The following is a 14,028-nucleotide window of genomic DNA, read 5'->3' as shown; positions in this document are numbered from 1 at the left end:
CCCAAGGGCTTCAAATAGATATTAGCATTGGGGACAAGATGGTATCCTGCGGCACCCACAGCACAGCTGCCAAGAGGCCGAAAAACAATCATCCAGTGCTATTCTCTGAAAACGACCCTGGAAGTAGGATTGGAAACACTGTAAAACAGTGCATCCAATAGCTGGTCCTTGTGGCTCAGGAGGATACCATGGTCAATAATATCAAAAGCTGTTGAGAGATCAAGTAAGAATAACAGGGTCATGCTCTCTCTGTCCTTCCCACGATAAAGGTCATCCATCAAGGAGACCAAGGCCGATTCAGTCCCATAACCAGGCCTGAACCCAGACTAGAATGGGTCAAGATAATGTTTCATCCAAGAGTACTTGCAATTGCTGTGCCACAACCCTCTCAATCACCTTCCCCCCAAAGGGGCTATTTGCAATTGGGTTATAGTTGTCACAAACCATTGGGTCCAGGGTGGGCTTTTTCAGGAGTGGTCGAATCATTGCCTCTTTCAGGGCGGCTGGAACCACTCCCTCTTGCAATGATGCATTGACCACACCCTGGATCGACTTGGTCATACCCCCTCAGCAAGCTTTAATAAGCCAAGAAAGACAAGGGTCAGGAGGAACTTTGGTGGTTGCATTGTCACAAGAACATGAGGCTGCATCAACTGAAACTGATTCCAAGAAGATTCAGCAGACACCTCATTGGGTACTACAGTAGATGTGGAATGGGCATCAAGAACCTATGTGTTTGGTGATATAAAATTTAAAGGTTATCTTAGAGAATGATTGAAAATAGGGTAGGGGACTTAATTGAGCAAATAACTGCATAAGTACCATGTTCTCCTTCCGTAGATGTCACTCAATAATGGCTTGCGTCCTCTTCCAGATACTAGAAGACACGTACCACCAAAATAACACCTTTCTTCACATCTCTCTGCCTTGAACACTTAGTAGGAAGCACTGCCTCATTCAATTTTGTTTGTTTGTTTGCTATTTACAGCTTTATACAATACTGGACGCAATACTCCAGAAGAGGTCTGACTAGTACAGAATACATAGAAACCATTTTTTCTATTACAGTAGCTTACAATCACACTAGCCTTTTTTGCTGCCACATCAGACCAATAGTTTATATAGCTTGGTATCATCTACTCTGACTGTTGGTGCCTGAGATTGTTTTAACTGGTGATGCTGTAGATGGAATCTGGGAAGTTCAGCATGCAAAGCATGTGGCTTGCTACTGAGCTATGACTCCTCCCACAAGACATTTCTATACTGCACTCACAGCTCATGAATCACCTGGCTAAGCTCCCAAAGTAGTTGACACTTTGGAAGCTGTGTGCAGAGCTTCCACAAATAGTTATGGTTCTACCTGGCTGAAGTTTGCCAATTTGGTATGCATCTGAAAATATTAATCTACTTAAGGTTAAAATTAAGCTTGTGTTAGGTTTTTGAAAGATGGCAATGATCTGATATTAAGGTCTTAAACAGGTGTCTAGCCTACTGTAACTGATCTTATACACCCAGGATGGATTTTTGAGGACACATCTGCACATTGTGATGTTTTTGAAAGCAAGTCCCTATATTTATCCTCCAGTGGTACATAGATACCCCCCCCAATCCTGTAGTGCTCAAGACCTTTACCAGCAGTGTTCCCATGTCCTTTCTGTACCTGAAGTGGTGCTTCTGGTGGCTACCTCAAGATTTCTGGTAAAATTCTGTCCCCTAGTCACAGGGAGAGGATGTAACCCATTAATGGGTGGCCTGGTCCATGTGATGCAAGGGAAAGGGCTGGTAGGGAAGAACCTATCCTCTGTTTGGTAATATAAAAGTTCACAAGACACTGTACTTCAACAATTTTATTGGGAAGAGTGTCAAATGAATGGATTATGGAACTAGTTATAGAGATCTTCGTTACTTGGTATTGCAGTCAGCACTTATTACTGTGCTGAGCAGTGAAAGAACAGAAATGTCATCTTTGCTTTTTGTAGGGGTTTTTTTTTGCATTTAAGTTACCCTTACCTATACCTTTCCTGTGCATTTAGCTTGATTCCCCCCCTTTGTTCTGAAATCTGATACTGATAATACAAGTTGACATGATTGTCAAATATAATTTCCTCTCATATGGATAAATAACAGGTGACTGTGAATGGTGGTAATTGGCAGGGGGCAACAGGAACAAACTGCAAGAAGTGAGCAAGTAGCAGTTTCACTGAGATGCTGAACCTTGCCAGACCATGTTCCAGGAATAGGAGATACTTGTCTTTTAAGTTATAAACCCAAGATCTGTGTATGCAGGCACTAGGAACAATCCCAAGCCTTGCGTTTATAGTGGAGATGGAGAAGGGCTTAATAGGTCAACCCCTTGAGAAGGAGCCTTTCACTCCAGTGGCGTTGTGTTGTTTCTTTGTAGGACTGTTGGTGCAAGGATTTATGAGGATGAGCAGTGTTTTCAGCAGTTCTTAAATGCACTTAAAAGGGATGTCCATGTTTCAAGTATCTTTTTAACAAGGAAAGAAGGGCTTCAGTTTTTGTTATTTAATATAAGAAAGTTAAACAAAGCTTGCTATTTAGTTCTAGCTTTCCATTATCTTGAATTTAGACTGAGAAAGGGCTAAAGAAGTATTGGGAATATAGAATGATCACTATATAAAAAGTCAAAATGACCTTAACTTGGCAACAATTGGTACTGAGGAATAAGTTCTCCTGAGCTGTTGCAATTCTCATTTTGTCATGCTCTCAGTTGTAGTTTAAAGGAAGATGCTTTCTTATTTGGGGTTTGTTTATTTCTTACAGCTGTATCAGCTGGAGTAGTTACCACAAAAACCTGTTGGCCAGCAGTGACTATGAAGGTACCGTCATCTTGTGGGATGGGTTCACAGGGCAACGTTCAAAAGTCTACCAGGTAAAGAAATTCTGCTTTTTGATTCCCAAAGAACAATAGTAACCTTCACCTAGTGCAAGATTATTGCTAAAGAAGGAGCTAGACCAGCCTTTCCCAACCAGTGTGCCTCCAGATGTTGTTGGACCACAATTCCCATCTTTCCTGACCATTGGCAATGCTGGCTGAGGCTGATGGGAGTTGTGGTCCAACAACATCTGGAGGCACACTGGTTGGGAAAGGCTGCTCTAGACAAACCTTTTTAATTTCATTGTTGTCAACATTTATTTGTAAATGCTACTGAAGTCAATACTAATGTGTGGGTCTAAAAATACCAAGCAAGAGTTGGGAACTGCAGTTGTTCTCTTAGAAGCTTGTGTGTGCATTCATTAAAAACTGTTGACCTTTAACTAAACCAGCCTTGTAAATAAGCCCACTATGTGTTGAAGCTTCCCATTCATTTTGACAGCAGAAGCTAAGGATGCCTATATAGGCCTTTTTCCCTCTAGGTCAGTGAGAAAACTCTCCAAGTGCAGATGCTGAGCACTACAACTCCTGCAGCTGCAAGGAGCTGTTGTACTGTGCAAACTAAAATCAGCAGTAGAATTAAGTTATGCCTTGAGCCTCTTAACATGTAATCTGAGGGAAACCCAATTTTCTGATTTGTATATAAGAGTTGTGTTTGTGGATTTTCTGTATATATCATATAGTTAAAACTCCCCCCCCCCAAGCTGTTGGGAAATCTAGTAAGTGACTATTTTATTGGTTAACACCTTGGGATAAATATCAAAAACAAGCCTTATGATTCAGTCATGTCCAAAGATTAACCAGAAGACCATAAGCGTCACCAAGGACTTTCTATAAATGAGTCATAGTGCCTTTCTGTCATTTACTAATATAGGGATGGGAAGTGCAGAAATTAATTGCTTTTCAGATACTTTCCTCTGAGTAGTAAGAAATCCCTAAAACAATTGCAGATAAACTAATGAATTTATTCCAGTGAATAAATTGCTAGTAGATAGTATGCCGTAGTGGTTAGAGTGTTGGATTATGACCTGGGAGACCAGGGTTCAAATCCCCACGCAGCCATGAGGCTCACTGGGTGACCTTGGGCCAGTCACTGCTGTGACGCCCTTCCCTGGCTCTCCCTGTCAGGTTCCTACCTGCTCGTGGCTACTGCCTGTCTCTAGGCATCACCAGGGACTCCACCAGTCCAGACCGCTCTCTCTTATGGTTTCTCTCCCCGCTCTAGCACAGATCTCAACAGATCCCCCTGCTAGGCAACCACCAGTAACGTCCCAATACTAGTATTCCCAGAGACTCTGAATACTGGTATTGTTATTCTCTTCACCGCTGCCACCATTTGTTACAGTTCCCCTTCAGCCTTGGTCATTACCTTACCCTCCCTTCTGGTCTGTGAAACCCCAGCCAAGGATCAGGCCTTTGGTAAACCAAATTAAGTATTTATTAAAGATAACAAAGCTAACAAGATTAACAAGATTTCTTCTTAAGGCACATAAGCATATGGTTTTACTCAATACTAATCCGAACTCCACCTCCCTCCTTCTCCACTCTCTCCTGGCAAACAACTCTCTCAAACCCCACCAAGCAATCCACTCTTTCTCTTCTCCCCCCCAGATTCGACTCTCACTCTTCCTTTTATACATTCAGCCATTTTAAACACTCAGCCAATCATCTCGCATTCTACTGCCCAGTCACTCCCCCTCCTCTTTCACTCCACTTACCATGTATACTCTAAACAACCAGCACTTACCATATATACACTAATATATAGGAACATCACATTTCCCCCCCCTTAAACAACTGCAGAGTATTATTCCTGTTCCAGGATTTATACGTCGCGTTAACAAATAAAAGTCTCTATGGGGAAAATGTCTTTCTTTGTTCCTCTGTCTGGTCACGTCACTGCAGTCCCAGCCACTTGCCTGGAAAGTCCATCGGCCAGTACATTGTCCTTGCCTTTGATGAACTGGAAGTCCACTTGATAGTCCTGTAGGGCCCAGGACCACCTCTGCAGCATAGTGTTATGGTTTTTCATAGTCTGCAACCATAACAAGGCCCGATGATCCGTAGTCACTGTGAATCTTCGTCCCCACACGTATGGGCGCAACTTGTTCAGTCCCCACACGACCGCTAGGCACTCCTTCTGGACCGACGAATAGTTTTTCTCCCTCGGCGTCAGCTTGCGACTCAGATACGCCACTGGATGTCTGGTGCCTTCTCTCTCCTGCAGCAAGACGACTCCCAGCGCCAGGTCTGACGCATCTGTAGCCACGATGAATGGTTGCTCATAGTCTGGTGCTATTAATATGGGTCCTTGGCACAAGGCTTGCTTCAGTAGATCAAAAGCCTTCTGACATTCATCCGTCCATACCACACGCTCAGAACACTTCTTCTTTGTTAATTCATGCAAGGGGGTTGCTATTTCCCCAAAATTTCTCACAAACTTCCTATAAAAACCAGCCACACCCAGAAATGCCCTTACTTGTTTTTTGGTTAAGGGGATCGGCCACGCTTGTATTGCCTCCACCTTGCTCCATAAGGGGGTGATTTTCCCACTCCCCACCTTATGTCCTAAATAGATTACTTCCTTTAGTCCAAACTGGCATTTCTTAGCTTTTATTGTGAGGCCTGCTTTTCTTAGGGCCTCCAATACTGTTGTCAGGTGTTGGACATGCTCAGGCACCGACTTGCTAAAAATGGCCATGTCATCGATATAGGCCACTGCAAAATCTGACATGCCTCGCAACACAGTATTGATTAGCCTCTGAAATGAACTTGGTGAGTTCCTTAGTCCCATGGGTAAGGTCACAAACTCATATAACCCATCTGGTGTACTGAAGGCAGTTTTGGCTCTGGATTGCTCGTCTAGTTCCATTTGCCAAAATCCTTTACAGTGATCTAGTGTAGAGATAATGGTTGCTGCCCCCAATAACTCTAACATTGCGTCTACCCTAGGCATAGGATACGCATCTGGGACAGTAATTTTATTGATTAGCCGATAATCAATGCAAAACCTTGTCGTTCCATCTTTTTTCGGAACCAGGACAATACTTGAGGCCCAGGGACTGATGGATTCCCTGATCACTCCTAATTCCAGCATATCTTCCACCTCCCTTTTGATCTCATTCAAAACTTTCCCATTCACACGGTACGGAACAGATCTGATTGGGGCATGATCTCCAGTATCAATGGAATGTATAACTATACTGGTTCGGCCAGGTTTGTTGCTAAAGAGATTCCTATAGGTTTTCAAAACTCTCAGAATCTCTTCTTTTACTTCCTCCTTCACCTCCTCTGACCATTCCACTTGATCTACCCCTCCTTTGTCTTTGCTTTCCTGTACCAAATCTGGAAGTTCAGGCCCACTTCCCTCAGGGAATAAGGTAACTTGCAACACCTGTACATCCCTGGTATGGTAAGGCTTCAACATATTTACATGAACCACTTTGCTTTTGTTTAATTGGTCTGTGGTGATTACATACGTCACTGTGTCAAGCCTTTCTCTGATGGTATATGGTCCTTCCCAGTTAGCCTGTAATTTGTCATGTTTCCTGGGTATGAACGCCATAACCATATCTCCCACATCATACACACGTTCCCTGGCTGTTCTGTCATACCAGTAACTTTGCTTCTGCTGAGCTTGACTGAGATTCTCTTTCACCACTTCCATCATTTGTTTCACTGGTTCTCATTCATCCTTTCTCTCAGCAGGCACCCACAGTCTATATAAAATCCCATTCTCACACACAACTTGATTCCTCAGTTTGTCAGTGAAAGGAATCTGTTGGGTCAGCGCTTGTTCCTTTATCTGCTTCAGACTTATATCTTTATGCAGCTCTTCCCTGAATTGATCTGCTTCTTCCCCAGAGACCACTTGATACAGTTTGTCTTCTTCAGCAGGCCTGCTAGTGGTTGCTATGGTGACCTGAGGCTGGTTAACAGATTCCACCCTGTTTGTTTCAGCCCCCCTTAATATGGCTTCTTTTTCTCTGCCAATTTGCTGTCTGGTCACTACATAGATCTTTCCTTGGGCGCCCATTACATCCCTTCCCAGTATTACTGGTTCTTGTTGCTGGGCATTAATGCCTACTTTATATCGGCCCTCTCGGCCTCTCCAAGTCATATCCACCAGGGCCACAGGCAAACTTTCTGGTTGACCTGTCACTCCTTGGATAGTCACTGTTTCCTGAGGTAATATTTCTTCAGATTTTATTAAATCTGGCCTCAGTAACGTCTGAGCGGCACCAGTGTCAAGCAATGCCCAATAATTTGCCCCTTGTACACTCACTTCCTCTCTCAGACTTGAATCAAGGTCTGTTACTTCTGTCCAGTTTATCTGGCAAAACTGAACCTTTTTCGCTGTTTCTAAAGCCTTGGGCTCTGTTTTCACTGCCCTTGTCTGAGCAGGATTACTAATGGGGTTGGTAACCTCACATTGAAAACGTAGGTGCCCCGGTCTACCACATTTGTAGCATAATTTCTCCTCACTTTTAGGGTACACAGATCCACTCTGGGGTGTCCTGTGCCCTTCAGATTTTAATGGAGGACTCACTCGCTGTGGAACCACATCCCTTCTGCCAGCACTATATGGTCTGGGTTTAAACTCTCTTGATGTTTTCCCCACCCAGCCAGTTCTATTAGAGGCGAAGTGATCCGCCATCTCTGCGGCCTCCTGTAGGGGAACGGTCTTTGACCAGGAGCCTTATTTCTGGTGGTGGTATAATTGATCCAGTATCATGAGGCTTTTCACCTCTTCCACTGACTGAGCTTTGGCTCTGCTCATCCACTTTCTAAATATATCCATCAACTTTGCTCCCAGTTCAACAAAAGACCTCCCTGCTTGGATCTGACAGTTTCGGAATAACTTTCTAAAATAGTCAGGTCCCAGTCTGAATCTTTTGTATACTGCCTCTTTAAACTCGGCATATGTGACGGGCTTGTCTGAGGGGAAATATTGGTATACCTCAGCCAATTCCCCTTTAATCAGGTTTGATAAATACTGCATGTATTTATCTTCAGGTAGCCCCCACAACTGAGCTGCTTTTTCAAAGGTGCTGAGGTAAATTTGAGGATCTTGACCAGGCTCATACATAGCAAAGTCCTTTGGAGTAATTTTTATTTTTGCTCCATCTCTCTCTTTCCTTGCCTCCTCAGAGTGAAATTTCTCTCTATCAAATTTTAACTTTTCTACTTGTAATTCAGCATCCAATGCTCGTTGCTTCTCCCTCTCCTCAAACCCCAATCTCATTCTCTCAATTTCCAACTCCCTCTGTTTTTCCTTCTCTGCACCTTCCATCCTCAATCTCTCAGCTTCCAACTCCCGCTGTTTATCTTTTTCCTCAGCCTCAAAGACCCGCTGCTTTTCTTTCTCATCAGCCTCCCATCTTAACTTCTCTCTCAAGTACTCTATATAAGCGGGATTGCTTAAATATCCTTCTAGGGTCTCTTCTCTGACAGGTTGTTTTTGCTGGGCAGTTGCAAATCCTATAAGTGCTACCCTCAATTCATCTACCCCTTTACCCTCGTGAGGTAAATTGAATGTTATGCACTTCTCCACCAGCTCCTCTCTTTTCATTTTTATGTATTCAGCCATGGTGTTTGAGTTCACTCACTCTTTGCCACACACTCTTTGCCAGTCACTCTCACAAGTAATCTTGTTTTGTTATTTCTGTTTGCCACACCACTGTTAGGGATTTTCTAGTATTCGTATCTGGATTCTCTGTTGTTCGTATCCCACCGCTACTGACACCACATGAGATGCGTCCTTCCCTGGCTCTCCCTGTCAGGTTCCTACCTGCTCGTGGCTACTGCCTGTCTCTAGGCATCACCAGGGACTCCTCCAGTCCGGACCGCACTCTCTTATGGTTTACCTATCCGCTCTAGCACAGATCTCAACAGATCCCCCTGCTAGGCAACCACCAGTAACGTCCCAATACTAGTATTCCCAGAGACTCTGAATACTGGTATTGTTATTCTCTTCACCGCTGCCACCATTTGTTACAGTTCCCCTTCAGCCTTGGTCATTACCTTACCCTCCCTTCTGGTCTGTGAAACCCCAGCCAAGGATCAGGCCTTTGGTAAACCAAATTAAGTATTTATTAAAGATAACAAAGCTAACAAGATTAACAAGATTTCTTCTTAAGGCACATAAGCATATGGTTTTACTCAATACTAATCCGAACTCCACCTCCCTCCTTCTCCACTCTCTCCTGGCAAACAACTCTCTCAAACCCCACCAAGCAATCCACTCTTTCTCTTCTCCCCCCCAGATTCGACTCTCACTCTTCCTTTTATACATTCAGCCATTTTAAACACTCAGCCAATCATCTCGCATTCTACTGCCCAGTCACTCCCCCTCCTCTTTCACTCCACTTACCATGTATACTCTAAACAACCAGCACTTACCATATATACACTAATATATAGGAACATCACAACTGCCTCTCAGGCTCAATGGTAAACCACCTCTGAATACCACTTACCATGAAAACCCTATTCATAGGGTCGTCATAAGTCAGGATCATTTCCATTTTCAGTTATGTGCAAAGAATAATACATGAATAAATGAAGGTACAAGAAATGCAACAAGGGGCAAACAAGTGTGCTTTGGAGTAGATCAGGGGTGGGGAACCTTTTTCAGCCTGAGGGCCACATTCCCTTGTGGGCAAGCTTCCAAGGCTGCATGCCATTGGTAGGTGGGGCTGGAGAAAAGAATGGGTGGAGCAACAGATGTGATTCTTACCTTTGTAGAATAGGCTACATTGCAGCCACACTGAAGTCAGATGTTTCTGTGCATCCCCCCCCCAATTCAGGCAGGCAAGGACATATTACAACAAAGCAAAAGCACTCAAGGAGGGCTTTGAAGCTGGGCCAGTAAGGGGGGGTGCCCTAGACAGCAGGTGTGGCCTTGCCAGAATCCTGAGAAGGGCCATGTAGAGAGGCTTGGAGGGCCGCATTCAGTTCCTGGACCTAAGGTTCCACACCACTGAAAGCTTTTGCGGGTGCTATGGCAACCGCGGGCAATTGTTTGGCAACCTCTGCTTTAGACTATTTAGTTTTCTTTACTATGCTCTCCCAACTATTTCTCTGGTATCTTAAATTGTCCTGTATTGAATTACAACCTTAGTTCTCCAGAGTGTTTCTGCCTAGGTGGAATTAAATATATGTACCCAACGTTCAGAGAAATTGCTGAAATGGATCTTTTAGTAGAAATTAGATTCTTATAGCTCTTGAGAATTCTAGCATCTAACGAACAACATATTGTTTCAAGTGTCCTAAATGGAGGTTAATACATTCATTTGGGGGAAATTTAGATATTTAGTCTTTGCTGATTTTTCTGTTTAAAGAAATGAAAAATAAAAGGCTCACCCAAGAGTAGTAACAAACCAAAGCACATACTTTGATAACAAGAATAATCTGAACTCCCCATTTTTCAAGATACAAATAAACAGTAGGGGGAAAAAATAAGAAGAGGCTTTGATGTGTAGCTCTACACTTGCCCTCTTTGGGGGCTGCTGTCAAATAGTGGAAGCAGTTTGGGTGGAAGAAATATTCCACCTGAGCTTAATTAAGTATTGTAAAGTTTCATCCATATTGATTTAACCAAAACATATCCTTTGTAACTACCTAGTAACTTGCTGTTCCGTTTGTGTTCTTCCTCAAAACAGGAGCACGAGAAAAGATGCTGGAGTGTGGACTTTAATTTGATGGATCCTAAACTTTTGGCATCCGGCTCTGATGATGCAAAAGGTATGACTCTCTCCCCACCCTTCTACCCCCAATTAACATATCAAGGCTGAATGTAGATAAAGGTTCAAATGAAGGTTCAAAATGCCAGTTTTTCTTAGCAAAATTTGAAACTGTTTTCTAAAAGACTCTGGATTATTTAAATAATCTGAAGAAGAGAATTAGTAAGGTGCTAGGAAAAAGATAACATGGAAAATCTGTTAATGGTTATATACTGGCTAACGCTTCATGACTGAATGTATAATGTACAATAATGAATGTACCTTAAGGCTTGGTACAGATGTAACATTCCCAATTGTCTGACTATGTTTAAAAGATTGGAAGTGTGCAGTGTTTGCATGCTCCCTTCACATTCAGTATCCTCATGGATCCCCCTCTCTCTCCTCCATGCTTTAACCATAGTATACTGTTAGGTTACCAGTGACACAAATGGCTGATGCTAATCAGACCTCTTCATAAACAGGTGCTTAAATCATGGTTACAGTGGTAATCCTGATTAGTGTTGTCCATGATTAGTGCCAATGCAGATGTAACACTTCACTGTAGTTAAAGCAAACCACGAAAGCGAGAAGAGAGCCGCTGGACCCATAACATGCTCCCTATTTTGTTGCTACTGGTTAGCAGACTGAGAATGTTATTTATTTATAAAAATATTGGTATACCGCTGTTGTGTTAAAAATATCAAAGTGGTTTACCACATGTTTAAAACAACAACCATAGATTTTTAAAAAGATTAAAAATACAATAAAAACAGAGGTCAGTTATATCTGCACCAGATCCTGGATCTCTATCAGTACAGTATGTATTTCTTCTAACACTTTTTTCCCTTCAAGAGAAGAATTTTAAACACTGTTAGCTTAAGGTAAATGAATGCAGTAGGAATATCCACATGATTGATCCTCCTACATATTTTGTGTGTGGATATAGCTACTACATTTAGTCCACTCTGTCCGTAAGGAGAAAAAGTTGAATCTCCCATGAGAAAGGGGCAGTTAGTCCTGAGATGCTTCTTGAAACCTCACACCCATGTAATATTTTAGTCAGATAAAGCTTATGCAGGCCGTTGGATAGCGGATAAACCATGAGATTGTGCACTCTGAAGTAGGAATTCCTGCAAACCTTAAAGATTATGCTAGTGCTACAATTAAAGGCAGGAAGGAACCGGCAAATGCAGCACATCCCTGACCCTTTGACCTTGGTTGAGAGCAGTGGCGACGGGTAGCTTTTTGACTTGGTAGAGCTGCAATTTTTAACCTAGCTGCTTCTGTAGCACTTATTTAGGAAAGTGTGCAGAGTGCCATTGCATCCTCACTAAAATAAAAAATCAGTTATTCCCTGAACATCCATGGACAGGGGAAGATCTTCCATGTAAGAGTCCAAGTATGATTTTCAGACAAGATTGACTCCATTCCTCTTATTTGGAAATTAAGCCATACCACATGACAAGTTTTTGATTTCAAGTATTGATTTCACCTACATATCCATTGGCAAAAACACACAAAAGCTTTTAATGTGAGGAACACTTGCTCCCAGTTGCATGCAGTTTTGCTCTCTCAGCAAATCAGTGTAACTTTTCATTATACAAAACAATTTTTCTCTAAATTGAAAGAACAAAGCATTCCAGCCAATAGACAAAAATAAATTGTTTCATTTGAGCCAAAGCACATCAGAGCACAGCAGAACATATTTGCAATGCATGGCTTAGTTCTGAAAATGTGAAGTAATGTTTTCTGCACATGAGCAGAGATCATCACACCAGTAACCATAATCAGCCTCTTATGTTGAGATTAGGGAGAATATCTTCCAGGTTTGGGGAAGGATATAGAATGAGTCAATGTAATATCCAAACAGGCATAGAGCCAAACTTTTCATTTTAGAAATTCATTTACAAAACTCACAAAGAAGCAAGCAAGAAACAATAGCAATAGCATTTTTCTCCTTTCAGTGATCAAGATATACTGAACTTAAGCTAAATAAGGGGCTTGTTGGGAGCAGATCCACACACCTTTTCTGGAAATATTCTGGAAAATATTCTGGTACTCATCAACCTGCCCTGCCCCATCCTGTAGCTGCTGCAGCTTTTAATGAGTGAGTGCAGGGAAACGATAACACAGAGTGTATTGCAAGAAATGGTAATACAGAGTTTGTTGCAACACATACACAAACCACCCACCATTTCTGCTCCCACTACCCCAATTCACAAAAATAAATGCAATATGATTACTAAGCAAAACCAAGAAGGGCAAAGCTGATTCAGACTCTCTTTGGCTGCTAGAATATCCTAAGAGCTGTGAGGAGATGAGCCTTTAAGGAAACAGCTTGTGAGCATGCTCAGAACAAATGCTGGTGGGTCTGCCATATCAGCAGGCCATTTATTGTTAAATCCTCTGGCTGGATTACCCTGGTGACAACAAGAGTAAGAGGGAACTTGTACAGCTGGGGCTAATTTAGCCTAACCTACTTCACAGGGTAGTTTTGAGGGTAAAATGGAGAAGGAAGAACCATGTACACCACTTTCTCCTTGGAGGAAAGGTGAAACATAAATGTGATAAATAAATAATAAGTAATTAGCTCCAGCCCTAGTAATATAAATTTCACGTGGTTTTTCTGCCTGGAGACACATGGGAGGGACTTCTGCCATAACAATATTTTTTGGATTGGGATTGAGATTGGCTGAGTGGTGCAGAGAGCTGATTGGCCAGAGAACAGAAGACTGGCAGAGAAGTGTCCAGAATGGACATATAAAATGTGGAAGTATATAGAAGTATAAAATGTATGTGGGACAAGAAAGAGTATGTGGCTTTGGGATTTTGGTTTTTAAAAAAAATAAAAATCTTGACATACTCCTATTGCCCAGTAGGCCTAGTGCAAGAGTCTCCACTGGTTAAGAGGTTGCATCTGCATTGGTCTAGAAGGGGGGGGGGTTGGAAAGGTACCTGTCTGCAACATGGCAAATCTCTTGGAAATGACTCTTAATGTGAAGTTATAGGTACATGGAAATTTACTCCTTTTGTTATTCTAGCAGGGGAGAGTTAGGCAGCTCCCAGTTTTGCTATATCTTTTCCAGTTTTTCATTTTCTTGTTCAGCGCGAGTTTCTACATCCATCCATTTCAGAAAGGGCCGATCTAAATCAATAACAGGCTAGGAAACTTTGCACTTACAGTTTATAATCAAAGTTTACTTGTAATATTAAAGAGGTTGATATCATCTTGGCATAATGTATTTCCTCTAGCTAACTGATTACCAATGCCTTTAGAAGCCAATTGAAAATGGCATAAAGGTTCATTGATTATTTCAGCATTTGCTGTGAATGTGAAAAATAGTGAAGACGACTGCAGTGAAGAAGAAGTGGATTTAAAACCTCTAAACTAAGGACTTGGTCATTAAT

The 14,028-nt window shown here is 42.3% G+C and overlaps 1 protein-coding gene across 4 annotated transcripts in view; it reads left to right on the top strand.

The window, feature by feature from the left end:
* COP1 (COP1 E3 ubiquitin ligase) overlaps positions 1–14,028 on the top strand; it is a 215,337-nt gene that overhangs the window by 103,906 nt on the left and 97,403 nt on the right. For all 4 annotated transcript variants that reach the window (XM_061634174.1, XM_061634172.1, XM_061634173.1 and 1 more), the window contains 2 exons: positions 2,785–2,893; positions 10,561–10,642. In XM_061634174.1, coding sequence (XP_061490158.1) covers positions 2,785–2,893; positions 10,561–10,642 — 191 coding nt within the window. The remainder of the gene's footprint in view (positions 1–2,784; positions 2,894–10,560; positions 10,643–14,028) is intronic.

The sequence above is a fragment of the Rhineura floridana genome, chromosome 6 (assembly GCF_030035675.1).
Source record: "Rhineura floridana isolate rRhiFlo1 chromosome 6, rRhiFlo1.hap2, whole genome shotgun sequence".
Lineage (NCBI taxonomy): Eukaryota > Metazoa > Chordata > Lepidosauria > Squamata > Rhineuridae > Rhineura > Rhineura floridana.
This window is presented reverse-complemented; position numbering and strand designations above follow the sequence as displayed.